Source organism: Triturus cristatus, chromosome 3_1 (genome assembly GCF_964204655.1).
Source record: "Triturus cristatus chromosome 3_1, aTriCri1.1, whole genome shotgun sequence".
Classification (NCBI taxonomy): domain Eukaryota; kingdom Metazoa; phylum Chordata; class Amphibia; order Caudata; family Salamandridae; genus Triturus; species Triturus cristatus.
Genome location: NC_140583.1, coordinates 278,400,490 through 278,414,175, shown reverse-complemented (window position 1 = coordinate 278,414,175; position 13,686 = coordinate 278,400,490). Strand labels below are relative to the sequence as shown.

At 43.5% G+C, this 13,686-nt stretch overlaps 1 protein-coding gene across 1 annotated transcript in view; it reads left to right on the top strand.

Moving 5' to 3' along the window:
• Positions 1-13,686, top strand: part of CCDC33 (coiled-coil domain containing 33) — a 1,193,032-nt gene that overhangs the window by 511,700 nt on the left and 667,646 nt on the right. Inside the window, exon 10 of the mRNA XM_085643888.1 lies at positions 8,163-8,292. Coding sequence (XP_085500014.1) covers positions 8,163-8,292 — 130 coding nt within the window. The remainder of the gene's footprint in view (positions 1-8,162; positions 8,293-13,686) is intronic.

Here is a 13,686-nt window from a genome sequence, read left to right as displayed (position 1 = left end):
ATCTCATCCTTCACAATAGTCCTGACGTCCATAACCCAAGGAGGCTTTTCCAGATCTGGCTGTGGGGGGGTTCCCAGTATCGCCTCCCTTTGGTTTCCAGGAGTTTGATGGGTCATTGTTTGTTTCTTATGATTTTGGACCAGTAAAGCAGCTGGTTTAGATTTCTTGACTTTGGGGCCAGCACCTTCGAGGTATACCACATCCACTGGGCCTGCTGCCCGAGCCCTGGGGGGGAGGTTGAAGATTCTTGGGGTGTGGGTGGTGGTGAACCTGTTTCATCGTGCATACTAATATGTAGTGCTAGATCGGCGGTGAGAGACAATCGTCTTTCAGTTAGTTTAATTTCAGTAGCAACAGCTCCAATGGCTCTCTGTAGCATTCTATCTATGGAAGTTGGTTTGTTCAAGGAGGAAGGTTTTTGGAGTGAGACATTAGAATTCCCCACACCAATTCGCCTACCCATATTTACGGCTAATGGCCCGGAGATGGTGTTCACAATACAGGAATCACTGACCTTGCATCTGCGTCAAGTTGGATCTATTTCCAGGAGTCTGCAAGGAGGCTTGCAGAAAACCAAGGGAGGTGGCCCAGCCCAGCCTCTTCCGGGCTCTGACGGGCTCGGATGGGCCCGCCCTTGGCCTGGGTTTTGCTCGGGCAGCGCTGCGGAAGGGCCGCTCACAATTTAGCGCGCTTCCTGGCGCCGCGATGACACCCTCAGCAGGCGTCTGGCAATGCCTGCTGGGACTTATGGTCCTTGTGGTGCCATTCCCCTCACGGTGGGACCTGGAGGGCAGAGCGATTTTCCAGTAAGCCGTTTCCCTCACAGCTGGTGTCAGGAAGGAGAGCAGTGAGTAGCAAGGAGACGTTTTCCTCACTGTGGAGCCTGGAGCAAGTGAGCGCGTCCCGCTCTGCGGAAGGGCCACTCGCAATTTAGCACGCCTCCTGGCGCCGCGATGACGCCCTCAGCAGGCATCTGGCAATGCCTGCTGGGGCTTGTAGTCCTTGTGGTGCCGTTCCCCTCACGGCGGGACCTGGAGGGAAAACTGATTTTCCAGCAAGCCGTTTCCCTCACGGCTGGTGTCAGGAAGGAGAGCAGTGAGTAGCAAGGAGCTGTTCCCCTCATGGCGGAGCCTGGAGCAAGTGAGCGCGTCCCACGCTACGGGAGGGCCGCTCGCAATTTAGCGCGCCTCCTGGTGCTGCAATGACACCCTCAGCAGGCGTCTGGCAATGCCTGCTGGGGCTTGTAGTCCTTGTGGTGCCGTTCCCCTCACGGCGGTACTGGAGGGCAGAGCGATTTTTCAGCAAGCCGTTTCCCTCACGGCTGGTGTCAGGAAGGAGAGCAGTGAGTAGCAAGGTGCCGTTCCCCTCACGGCAGAGCCTGGAGCAAGTGAGCGCGTCCCGCACTGCGGGAGTGCCGCTCGCAATTTAACGCGCCTCCTGGTGCTGCAATGACACCCTCAGCAGGCGTCTGGCAATGCCTGCTGGGGTTTGTAGTCCTTGTGTTGCCGTTCCCCTCACGGCGGGACCTGGAGGGCAGAGCGATTTTCCAGCAAGCCGTTTCCCTCACGGCTGGTGTAAGGAAGGAGAGCAGTGAGTAGCAAGGAGCCATTCCCCTCACGGCGGAGCCTGGAGCAAGTGAGCGATGATGTTTTCTAATGTTAAAATGAAAATAAAATATTTGAAGAAATTATAGATGTAAAAATAAAAATTGAGTTAATGCTTATCCCGATCTAAGTCTTATCTGACGATTGTTAGTATGTTCTTGTCATGAATTACAGGCTTTACGTGGAAGATGCTTAAATCAGTCCCCTTTTTTCTATGTTTTGGTTCTTCATTTATTTTATTTCAAACTATTTACCCTAAAAACGAGAGTCTTAAGAAACCACCAAATGGTATATAAACATTGGGTACAGAATGCATGCACCATGGCATCAGGCATTTTGCGAACGTTAACTGCTAATTTTTTAGCACTTGATTACTTGATTGCTGTTTTTATGGATTTATTAAAAGAGTGTGGCGTAGGGTTGAGCACAACTATGTCATGTAGCAATATAAATGGTGTCATTTGAATTAAGGCAGACCTACTGGCTTTCAAATGGTAAAAAAAATATATATATAAACAGTGGGGGCCTTGTGGCTTTATCAGGGTCAGCACATGAACAGTTATAAAGCAGAACATATTGGTTTTATCAAAAAGAGACCAATAACTATAATCATTTGTATATTTTACAGATTCACAGATGTTTAATAATGATTATCATGACATGTTTTTCAATAAAGCATTTTTTTCAATAAAGCATTAAACATATCTTTGAGTTTTTAAACATATTTTCACAATTTGCAACTATTGAATCAACCACAAGTGGTCCCTGCACTCCAGGTGAATAGCAGTCAGCTCCAACTACAGGTGCTCTGAAACAAATTAGTAAGTTCTCCTGGAATCATGGATTCAATGACCCAGGAGACCTACTGTGTTTTTTCTATGTTGCTGGGGGCTTCTGTGCGCCCTGCAGCCCTCCATACCATTAACAAAAATGCTTGGTGGTGCCCCTACCCCTTCTAGGGGCATTGCCTGGATCAAAAGAGATGACAAAATCTCACAGGACATTATGGGGCGCTCCTTGCTGCAGATTTGAATAATAAATGAGTGGCTCCTGCCACTCATATACTATTTGTTTTTCCATTTTTTAAAAATGTTTTTGGGTGTTGTGGTCCCACCCTGGCCACCCACATTATTTTTTTTAAGTAGGGTGCTACTGAGGAAGCTCCATGGCCCCTGCCATCTCCCCAGTCAAAACCCTTCATGGGCCGGAGCCCACTAGTTTCATACAGCTGGTGCCCCGGTGCTCACAATATATACAATGTTGAGGGATGCGGGTGGAGCCCTAGGGCCCCTGCCAGCTCTCTAGCAAGCAAAATTTGTGGGTGTTAGCGGGAGCCGGCTGCTTTCCTTTGCTCACAACTGGGTGAAAGCGAAGTAGTGTTCCTTGTCTGGGATACTGCTGGCAGGAAATAAAGTTTATATTCCCTTGCCAGACTCTCAGCACAGAGAACACCATTGTCCTAAGGTCCCTGAGACCCTGCAGCAGTATTTGATCCCAGGGGATGGGGTCCCCGGGGCCGATTTACAGCTTGGGGAGGCAAGCTGCACGCGCACTCCCAAAATGTATATCTCTGCCCCAAGTCATGAGGTCCCCGTGGCTATGAGGTAGGGGAGGGGAGCTGCACACCCCCTTTCCTAAAAGCTGAGGTGGATGAGACTTTTTTGGGAAAGTTTCAGGAGATTGTCAAACAGTGTCAAAGTTATAAGCAAACCAAAAAATGCTTTTCCTATGGAAATGTGGTCCTAACTATAACTACCAAGTGGTGGCAATATATATGTATGAGGTAAAAACTACAGGTGGGGTGCTTCTTTACTGTAGGGTGCTGGCGCCTCTTGAGTGAGCGTAATTGTAAATCTCGTCTTTTAAGTGCGGTGCAGTAGATGAGGGGAAAACACCCTAAGCCTACTTTTTACTATAAATTAGTTCATTAGTATACACAAAAACAGAACATGGTTCAATGAGCTCTTCATATAATCAAAAGTCACTTCTGATGTTCTTGTGTTCTTTTATTCTAACGATTTTGCACAGCCAACACGTGTTTCATCATGGGGAATACCCACTTGACTTCTTCCAGGCTGTCTGCAAAATAGAGACTCTTTTGAGTCATCCACGCGGTTCTGCTTCCGTCCCGGTTGTTCCTGTGCACATGTGGCGCACACACAAGCCCTAAGCGCCACATGGCACTTAGAAAAATGCAATCTCTAGCATTTTTCTAAGGAATTGCAGATTACCACCAACTTGAAGTTGGTGGTAAATTGTGATTCCTTAATGCTAAATTGCAATCTCAGATTGCTTCTTGCAATGCATTTAAGGAATCGCAAATTGTGATTCCCTAAATGCATTCGCAAAATAGGTAATCACAAATTTTGCGATTACCTATTTTGCGATTTGGTTTGGGTTTGAAACATCCCAAATGGCTAATTACCGGTAGCAAAGGGGCCCATTCTGCGAATCGGCCCGTTTACAACTGGTAATTAGCTTGATGCATGTGCCCCTTAGTGATATTTCTTAGTGCAAAATTTAAATTTGCGCTAAGAAATGGCGCTATTTACTACCAAACTTGAATAGCAAGTGCGAGCGTCTGCTTGCGCTCTCCTAATGCACATTTTCCCCCAACTTACTCCCAGCGCTCAGTGTTAATTTCTGGGAGCTGAAATAAACTGTTTCTGCAATGTTGCATAGAGTTATTTAAAGAGGGGTGTCTTTGGCTCTTTGTTAAATTGGAGCAGGGTTGAGGCAATTCTGATGGACACAGAGCTGTCATTCCAGACCCTTTGTGCTTAGACATAGAAAGCATTTTTGTTTTGTTTTTTTAAAACCTTTTTACACTGTTTGCCTCAAGTTTGAAAGTAGCCTGGCTGCAGAATTGCCAAGAGCCAAATGAGATGGTGAGCTTGTGAGAATGTGAGCATGATATGTGTGAGTTACGGTTGTGCTGGATTTGAAGACAGTGGGGGCCAAAAAGGGAATCCAGCGGAGTTTGAAGGGGGATGATGTGGTTATATTTCTTCAGGCTATGAATGAGAAGTGCTGCCGCATGTAGGATGCCCTTTAGCAGGGCCATAGAGTAGGGCGTTGCCACCATCAAGATACAGGCGTATGAAGGCTTGAACAGCAAAAGTACAAGGGCCTTAAAAAGGGCCTTCTGGGAGGAACAGATTCACCTTGCGTGATGGCACATACTACCAAGCCTTGGGGAGCAAGCTGGAACCAGAACACGTGCACTTTGCCTACTAACAGCTTCACTGGAGCGAATTCCATTTGCCTTGGAGGACTCTCGCGGGTTCTTTGGACCACGAGGTTGTATCCCCTCTGCTGTGGGCTGAGAGAGTCTAATCAGACCTCAGACCCTCCTATTCTTTGTGAGATGTTTTTTTGTTTTTGATTTTGGTGGGATCTTGTGTGACAGCCAGGATAAGTTTAACACAAATTCAGTAAACAAGGCTGACATGAGGCGATGTAAAGTATTAAAAACTTGTCAAATATGAGGCAACTCGAGGAATACAAACTCGCCAGAAATGCAGCATTTGGACAACCCAGAGCGAGGATAGCAAGATGCTTATGCTACGGAGTCGGAACACAGGTTAGACATCTGTGTTTGAATGTCATTTACTTCTAGGCCCTACTCCACAAGAGTAACCAGAGACAAGGCTAAGTCGGGAAACGATCTTGGCTGGAAATGAATATGAAACAAATAAGCATAGAGACCTCAGGCACGTCTGGACTCAGATTGTACTCACATTAGCCATGTTACTTTATATCCGTTAATTCCTTTCATTTTTTGTATATATTTCTTACTAAACATTTATCTTTTATTGGTGTGGACATTGTAGGCTCATGTTTAAACACCTGTATAGCGGATAGTTGTGCACACACCACTTAACTCTTCCCTGAAGATTTCCTTCATACTCGAGCTGGAAGCTGCCAGTGGCGGGTTGCCCACTGCTTTGAGCAGTCAGTAAAATAAAGGAAAAATAAAATGATTATAACTCAAGGTTATTATTTTATTTTGTCCTGCTGCAGCAGCTTTGCAGGTCGGGGCTGTTCTGACGACAGTAGCAGGGGGAGTGGCGAGCAAACTTTGTAACTGCACATGAATGTTTGTCTGGCTGTTTCGGACCAGCCAAACTTTCATGCGCACTTTGCATGTTCCCCACCTAAGCTGCATTACAGCCGGGGTGGAGAACATGCCCAGGCTCCCATTGCCTCGCTGAACAGCGGAGCTCAGACCAATCACAACGTTGCATTATAGCGTTGTGATTGGCTTAGGGTAGCCTGGATATGCTACTTGTTCTGTTCTGGCGGTGCGGAGGGAAAAGGAGGAGAGAGGGAGAGGGACGCGGTGCTAAAGAATGTTAATTTTCTTATTTCATTTAGTTTTTTTCAATCCCCTTATCCCCCCACCCCTGCCCCTGCCCCTGCCCCTACCTCACCACTCTCGATCCGTGCCGGCCGCCACTGGAAGCTGCCCGTGTCCTTAAGGCAAGGCTTTGGCACTGCAATATATGATTCCACTTTTCAAAATGGAAACTAAAGTTTATTCCTCTCACTAATGCCTCACAAGGGTTTACAAACATTATGTTGCCACTTCCAAGCTTGGAGAACTGAGATTGTAGGATGAGGTGAAAGCAACATATTCTAAAGACATTTAACTACTGTAGCTACATGCCACCACACAATCTTCTTCACCCATGCAGTCCTTTTAACTTTATTTAGCCATTTGCTGTTTTTCTGTTGTAGTTTTAGGTTTCGCCTGCACAGCGCTTGCGCTGTGCTTGCAAAATCGCTTGTATTTAGTATAGCTTAAAAGAGGGCTCATTTACGTCTCCATAGCATAATTACTGTGTTCATCTACTTTTCTGTGGAACTTTTTTTTTTTTTAACTTCCCCTGGCTGCGCCAATTTACAATACTTCTACTAAAGCTGGTCACACTGTTTAGGACCCATTCACTGTCAAGATATGATCTCTTTCCACTGAAAAGGCAGACAGCTTCTAACAGTATGCTGGAATGCTTGTTTTTTATTACTTAGTTGTGTAAAGCAGATGCTTTAGCCGTAGACGTTTGTGGCATTTCCTATTCATTCCTCAGTACCTCTCTTTGCACTTTGTGGGCATTATCGGCTAGATTATTTCAACTTAATCTATTTTCTCATTATGATCAAATTATAAATGTTACAATAAACATTGCGCATTAAAAATAAAGCTAATATACAAGAGCTATGCTATATTTTACTACTAAACAGGCAGCCACAAGTGCAGTTAACTTGCCGATATCAGGGTCATGATTTGAATGGAGCAGTAGGTGCAGTAGCAGAAGCCCAAAAGTTGTCAGAACACCTCTAAACATATAATATTGCTGTATTTGACTACTAAACAGGCAGTCACAATTGCAGTTACCTTGCAGTTAACAGAGACTTGATTTGAATGGTGCATCAGGTGCAGTGGCACCAGAGTCAAAAGTTCTAGGGACTCCACTAAACCCAGATTATAGCTACAATTTAAAACTAAACAGGCAGTCACAAGTGCAGCTACCTTGGAGACAACAGGGTCATGATTTCCATGGTGTAGCAGGTGCAGTGGCACCAGGACCAAAAGCTCTAGGACCCCCTCCTTTCAACTACTAAAATTGCTATATTTTACTTTTATACAGGCAGTCACAAGTGCAGTTACCTTGCAGATAACGGGTTCATGATTTGAATGGTGCAGCAGGTGTAGTGGCACTGGGCTCAAAAGTTGTCATAACTCCTCTAAACGCCTAATATTGCTATATTTTACTACTAAACAGGCTGTCACAAGTGCAGTTAACCTGCTGGCAACAGGGTCATTATTTAAAAGGTGCAGCAGGTGCAGTGGCACTGGGTCCACAAGTTATCTGAACACCTCTAAACACCAAATATTGCAACATTTTACTACTAAACAGGCAGTCTCCTTACAGGTAATAGGATCATTCATAACTTGCATGGTGCAGCAGGTGCAGTGGCACCAGGTGCAAAAGTTGTCATAACTCCTCTAAACATCAAATATTGCTATATTTTTATACTAAATAAGCAGTCCCAAGTGCAGTTACCTTGCAGGGACTAGGGTCATGATTTCAGTTGTGCAGTAGGTGCAGTCAGTGACATTGGGTCACAAAACTCTTAAAACCCCTCTAAACACGAAATATTGCAATATTTTACTACTGAACAGGCAGTCACCTTACAAGCAATAGGATCATGATTTGAATGGTGCAGCAGGTGCAGTGGCACTGGACCCAAGAGCTGTCAGAACTCCTCTAAACACATACTATTGCTATTACATTAATTAATTGTATTATTTCCCTCTTTCATTTAATTTTTCAAAATGTTGCTATTACTTACCCTCACTATACCAGTAGTAACAACACAATATTTTGCCTTTTGTACATAAACAAGTCATAACACTTTACCAGACTTTCTGTAACTTATATTGTACAACTACTCAGCAAGCTACAACTTAGAACTAAAAACAGCTAATTATTAATCACTTAGGCGAAACCTAATGTATTTACCAATGCTTGTTTGTCATTGCATCGGCTTCAGGTGTCACCAGCGGGGCTTCCCTCCGAACAGCCTAAATGGAACTACTCCTTCCTATTCCAAGGTCGGGATGGCATTACTCTCTTTACTGAAGGAGCGGCCCTGGTTCTAGAATACTATCTCCAGAAAGCAGGTGAGTACATTCTGTGAGAAGCGATTGCACCAGTGACATCTACCACTTTTATTTTTATCGTTATTCTTCTTCTCAGCTTTTTATAGTCATTCATTGTTCTTGTACTATACTTTCTGCACTTAAAGGACATCACTTTAGATGTAACAATATTACCTTATGCTCAATTTAACACTTTGTGCTCCCACTGAGAAGGAAGGCATTGAAACTGTAATCTGCCCCAACCACAGTGAACAGGTCGAAAAGCCATTCTAGTCTGCTTTGGCTGTGCCCGCTCTATACACGGCCATGGATGTCATTTAGGGGTTGCCAGGGGTTGCAATTGCGTTGGAATGTTATTTACTTCTAGCCTTACTCCAAAGAGAAATGAAAGAAAAGTCTAAGTCTGGAACTGAGCTTGGGTGGTGATGAAGAAGAAATAACTAAGCATGCTGGCCTGAGCAACTAAGCCTGGACTTCGATTGTACTCACACTGGCCATGGCAGTGTATTTGTGAGAGGGAATGAGGGAAAGCAACAGTGAATGTAAGTAATTGTAATTGCTAAAGTGTGAGTGAGTGAGACTTATAATGAATACTAGTGAGTTTGAATGAGGGAGAATGAGTGAGTCAGAGTGAGAATAACTGAGCGAGATTGAAGGATTGAGAGTATGAATGCGTGAGAAAGTATGAATGAGACACTAGGGTCACCCATGGCAATTAGATGGGATTCATGAAAAAGTTCTGGTATGGGCATAATGCATGTCATTTTTGGAAGGGCACCAATAGAAAAATGCTGTTGTGGGATATTTGAGGTAATTTTCTATATGTACGGGCATATTTTGAAACAATGGGTCAACTCCTGAGGCGCACCAGATTTCATTGGCTGGGCACCCCATGAAAGGGTTTGAATAATTAATGAGAACTCTTTCAGAGCCTGTGGCTTTTTAGCACATTTATGTGAAAATTGTGCTTTAATGCACTGTATGACCCCATTTTAAAAAAATGTTCATCAGGAAGAACCCCCCTTGAGCCCTCCTAGAAGAGGTATGTTTCACTTGCTTCACTCATTTGTTACAAAAGTAGGGCAAATATTACACTCCACCACTTTCAAAGCTCATGTCAGCATAGGTGGTATCTACAACAGACATTTGTCTGTTTTGTGATATTTAACTATGCACTTATTATGAAACGTCAGCAATGACAATTATTATGGTATCATCAAGGTTAAGATCATGTGGCATCGAATTCTTCAAAAAGTCGGGGTCATATGATGTCACTTCCTGTGATGTCATTAAGGTGAAAGGGTATGTGTTGTCACTTCCGCTACCTCTGCATTTTGGTGAATCGACATCCTTGACCACTGCTATTCCTTCCCAGCATCCCTTGCTCTCATCCATTGTGCTCACCAGTCTCCTACATTTGGGTACATTTCCTTATCTGACTCCAGTGATCACTGTGCACATTTGTCTTCATGGATTATTAAGTGGCTCCAGGTCACAATGCAAAATGCAAAGAGCTGCCTCGACGTTTAACTTTCCTTGTCATTTTACATGTGTTGGCGCACTGATGATATAGTCAAGAGAGTTCTTTTTTGGGGGAAATTAGTAAGTCCTCCACCCCCAGTTGTATGCCATATAAATATTCACAGTAGTAAGTCAACTATTTCATAGTACAAAAATCCTTCCATCAAGACGTGTCAATGCAAATGCGGAATATCCAGCTGGTCGCACTTCCAATTCCGTCTTGTGCTTGACAGAGAAAAAATGTACTCAAGGATCCCATAAACTGGGTGTGGCAGAAAGTGGAGTAATGAGGGGACGTTTAGAAGAATGGAGTCAATGACGATCTGCCTAGGCATTATTCTTGACATACTCTGCCCACTTAGAAATAGCCAGCAAAGAAAATGTGATTGTAAAACAGAGTATTTCAGTTGTCACAAATCAACAGCATTTTAATAACACTGAGGGGACTAAGCATTGTTTTAAATAGGCTGCAAAATAGTCTATCGTCTAAAGAAGTGATGGCTTAAAAAGAGCTCAGTCCTCAGTCCTCCTCCTTCTGGTCCTCAATCTCCTGATGCTCCTGGTCCTCCTACTCCTGGTCCTCCTATTGGTCCTGGGTATACTCCTTAGTATACTAGTCTTCCTCCTCCTCTTGATCCTTCACCTGTTGTTTACGTCACCCTTCTCATTCTCCTGGTGAACCCCTAGTCCTTCCCTGTTTACTGGTCATACTCCTCAGCTATCTGGTCTTCATTGTCCTGGTTCTCTTCAGGGTCCTGGTCCTCCTTGTCATATTGGTACTACTAATTTTGTTCTTGGTTCTTCTCCAGGTCCTGGTCTCACTCTTATCTTTGTGACACAGTTCCTGGTTTTTCTAGTCCTCTTGGGACCTGATCCACCTGAACCTCCTCTTTCACCTTAACATTGTTCTCCTCCTGGTGCCTCTGGTACTGGTTCCCCTGATACTAACTCCCTTGTCTCTGATCCGCTTGTCCCTTCTCCTTCTGTTCCTAATTCTCCTGGTCCTGGCTCTCGTGGCCCACCTGGCCCTCACAATGCTGGTCTACTTTTCCTGTTTCTGCCTCTCTTGCTTTTCTTAGTTCTTCTAGTTCTAATCCTTCTGACGTGGATCCTCTTGGTACTAGCCCTCATAGTCCTTGTCCTCTTAGTCCTAGTCCCACTTGTCATGGTCATCATGTCTTGGTCCCCCAAGTCTGGATCTCCCTGTTCTTGGTCCTTCTGGCCCTGGTTTCCTTGTTCTCTTGGTTTTCCTGGTTTCAGTCCTTTTGATCCTCTTGACTCTAGTCCTCATGGCGCTGAAAGTCCTGGTCCTTATCCTACTCGTCTTGGTTCTGTTTGCCTACATGTGTAAGTTTGCTCTTACACTTTATTGTAAGTTTACTACTTTTGACCATTCACCATTTATGAGTGTACATTTACAACAAAAAGTTACTTTTACTAACATTTCACAAGTAGGCGGAGATCTCCACACCAGGGTGGTAATCTTCCTTTGGGAAAGTTAAAAGGTTTATTAAACCGTTTAACAAATAGATGAAAAAACTGTTAGTTCATGAATATTTATACACAAGATACATGTGTATTTCTGTCCAAGTGAACGTTATTACATGAATGGACATGTGGGTATATAGATATGGCCTTATGCCTTGTACAGAGATTTGACTAAATAATGTATATGTGTGTGTGTGTATACATATATATAATTATATGTGTGTTGTGTATGCTGTATACGTTCATTTTCTCATTTAAAATCCTTCCACCTCTGCCTTTCCCTCTACTCTCTGACTCATCCCAAATCTTTCAGACTAAGATGGACCCCCAAACATGCTTTTCAAACTCCTCTCTCTTTCTGTCCATTTCATTCAACTAACAGGCACACGTGTCCACCATTCCTGATAACATCTTACATCCTCCTTTACTACTCCACTTCAACTAATTTACCTCTATTCAACAAACTAGAGTAAATGCATCTCAAGATCACTGACGTAACACAACTATACCTTAATGAAAAAGGAAGCACATGTTACTAATCTAACTATTTACCTCTAACCTCTTCTGGAGTAGCGTGTTACTTTCCACAAAGCATTACAATATCTCGTCAGAGGTATTAAGTGCTATATACATACAGTTTACAATTACAATATTTATAATATATATTAATTTAAATATAAGACAAATTAGAACATTGGAATGTGGAGCACTCCATTGTAGACAATGGAGTGCTCCATGCTTCTACGGGCCGGTAATGGCCCGCAGAGCAACATTCCAATGTTTTATAAAATCCTCTCGAAGCTCGAGGGGATTTAAATCCCCTCGAGCTTCGAGAAGCCTTTGTTTAATTTGTTAGAACATTCTGCCCTCTAGTGGCAGAATGTTCTAATAGCCCTTCATAGCAGGGCTATACCGCTATTAAAGTCCTGCTGCTTTTTTTAAAGTCCCTCGCCTTCAGCTCGGGCCTTTAACGCTGCAACGGGCCTTTAATAGCCGGTTTAGCCCGCTACGACGGGCTACAAGGCTATAATAAAAAAAGCTATAGCACCATCAAATTAATTTTAAATTGCATTTTGATTTCACTTAAATATAAATAAATTGAATGAGTTATTTCTTAAAAGATTTATTTTTTAAAAATCCCATTGAAAGTTAAATGTTTATATTTATTTATAATGCAAAAAATGTAACTGTATATACAGAATTAATTTAAATTAGTTTATTTTGAAAACAGTTATATTTATTTTCAAAAGTAAATGTATATACATAATTAATTTAAATAGATTTATTTTAGAAACAGTTATATTTATTATAAAATGAAAAGGTTATTAAAAGTCTACAAATAAAATTATAGTTTAGTATTTATATGTAATGTATTTAATGTTTAATTATATTTAACTAAATTGATATATTTTGTTAGAAATAAAATTAATGTATTTTAAAATTATTTCTGATGAATTGTTTTTTTTTGTTGTTTTTTTTGGGAAAAACTTTATTGTGCAGAGAGTCAAAATTACAGACACGGGCCTACAACCACCAGGGCCGGCCGCTAGTTTGTTCCAGTCAATTACATAGCGTTGCAGAGCAGCGACTGATCTCCAAAGGCACAGCAGGAATATAGAATTATTCTCGGCAACTCAAAAGTTAGACAGGATACAGACATTTTTAAATTATGAAGAGAACTAAAAAAACAAACAAAAACAAAACTCAAGGCGAGAAACAATCTAAATGGTGCCGAGCGCCGACTTGGGGACCCCACCATACCAGATAAAGAATCAGGAGGTCAATAAAGTCAACCCGGGGGGGGAGGGGAGGCAGCGGGGAAGTCAGAACCATCCACATAACAAGTACAGTATTCCGGGAACCCCAGGATCAGGGGGACAGAGGAATGTCAGAAGTATCTTCAAAAGGGGGCGTACAAATGTTACCTCGGTAGGCGTTCCATTGACCCCAGATTTTACCCCACGCCCCAGGCTTGCCCCGAACCAGATATACCGTCTTCTCTCTGAACATGCACCAATCCATGTTCTCCTTCCACACTGACACGGTGGGAGGCCGTCGGGAACCCCAAAGCTGCGCGATGTCCCTCTTTGCAATCATGTTCCCAAGTGCCGCCCACCGGGCCTGGCCAACTTTGTAGTCATTAGGCTCCCATACATTCAGCAGACATCGACGAGCCTCAGGCAACAGAGCGACCCCAGTGACATCCTCCATCACCGCATGCACACGGCGCCAATAAGCCTCGACCTTGCGACACTCCCAAAGGATATGAAGGAAGGTGGCACTCAATCCACAGCCGCGCTTACACAGCCCATCCGAAGAAAAACCCATCACCACCAACCGAGGACCGGTCACATACACACGGTGAAGAATTTTTAGCTGGACAAGACGGAGACGGGCCGGAACGGC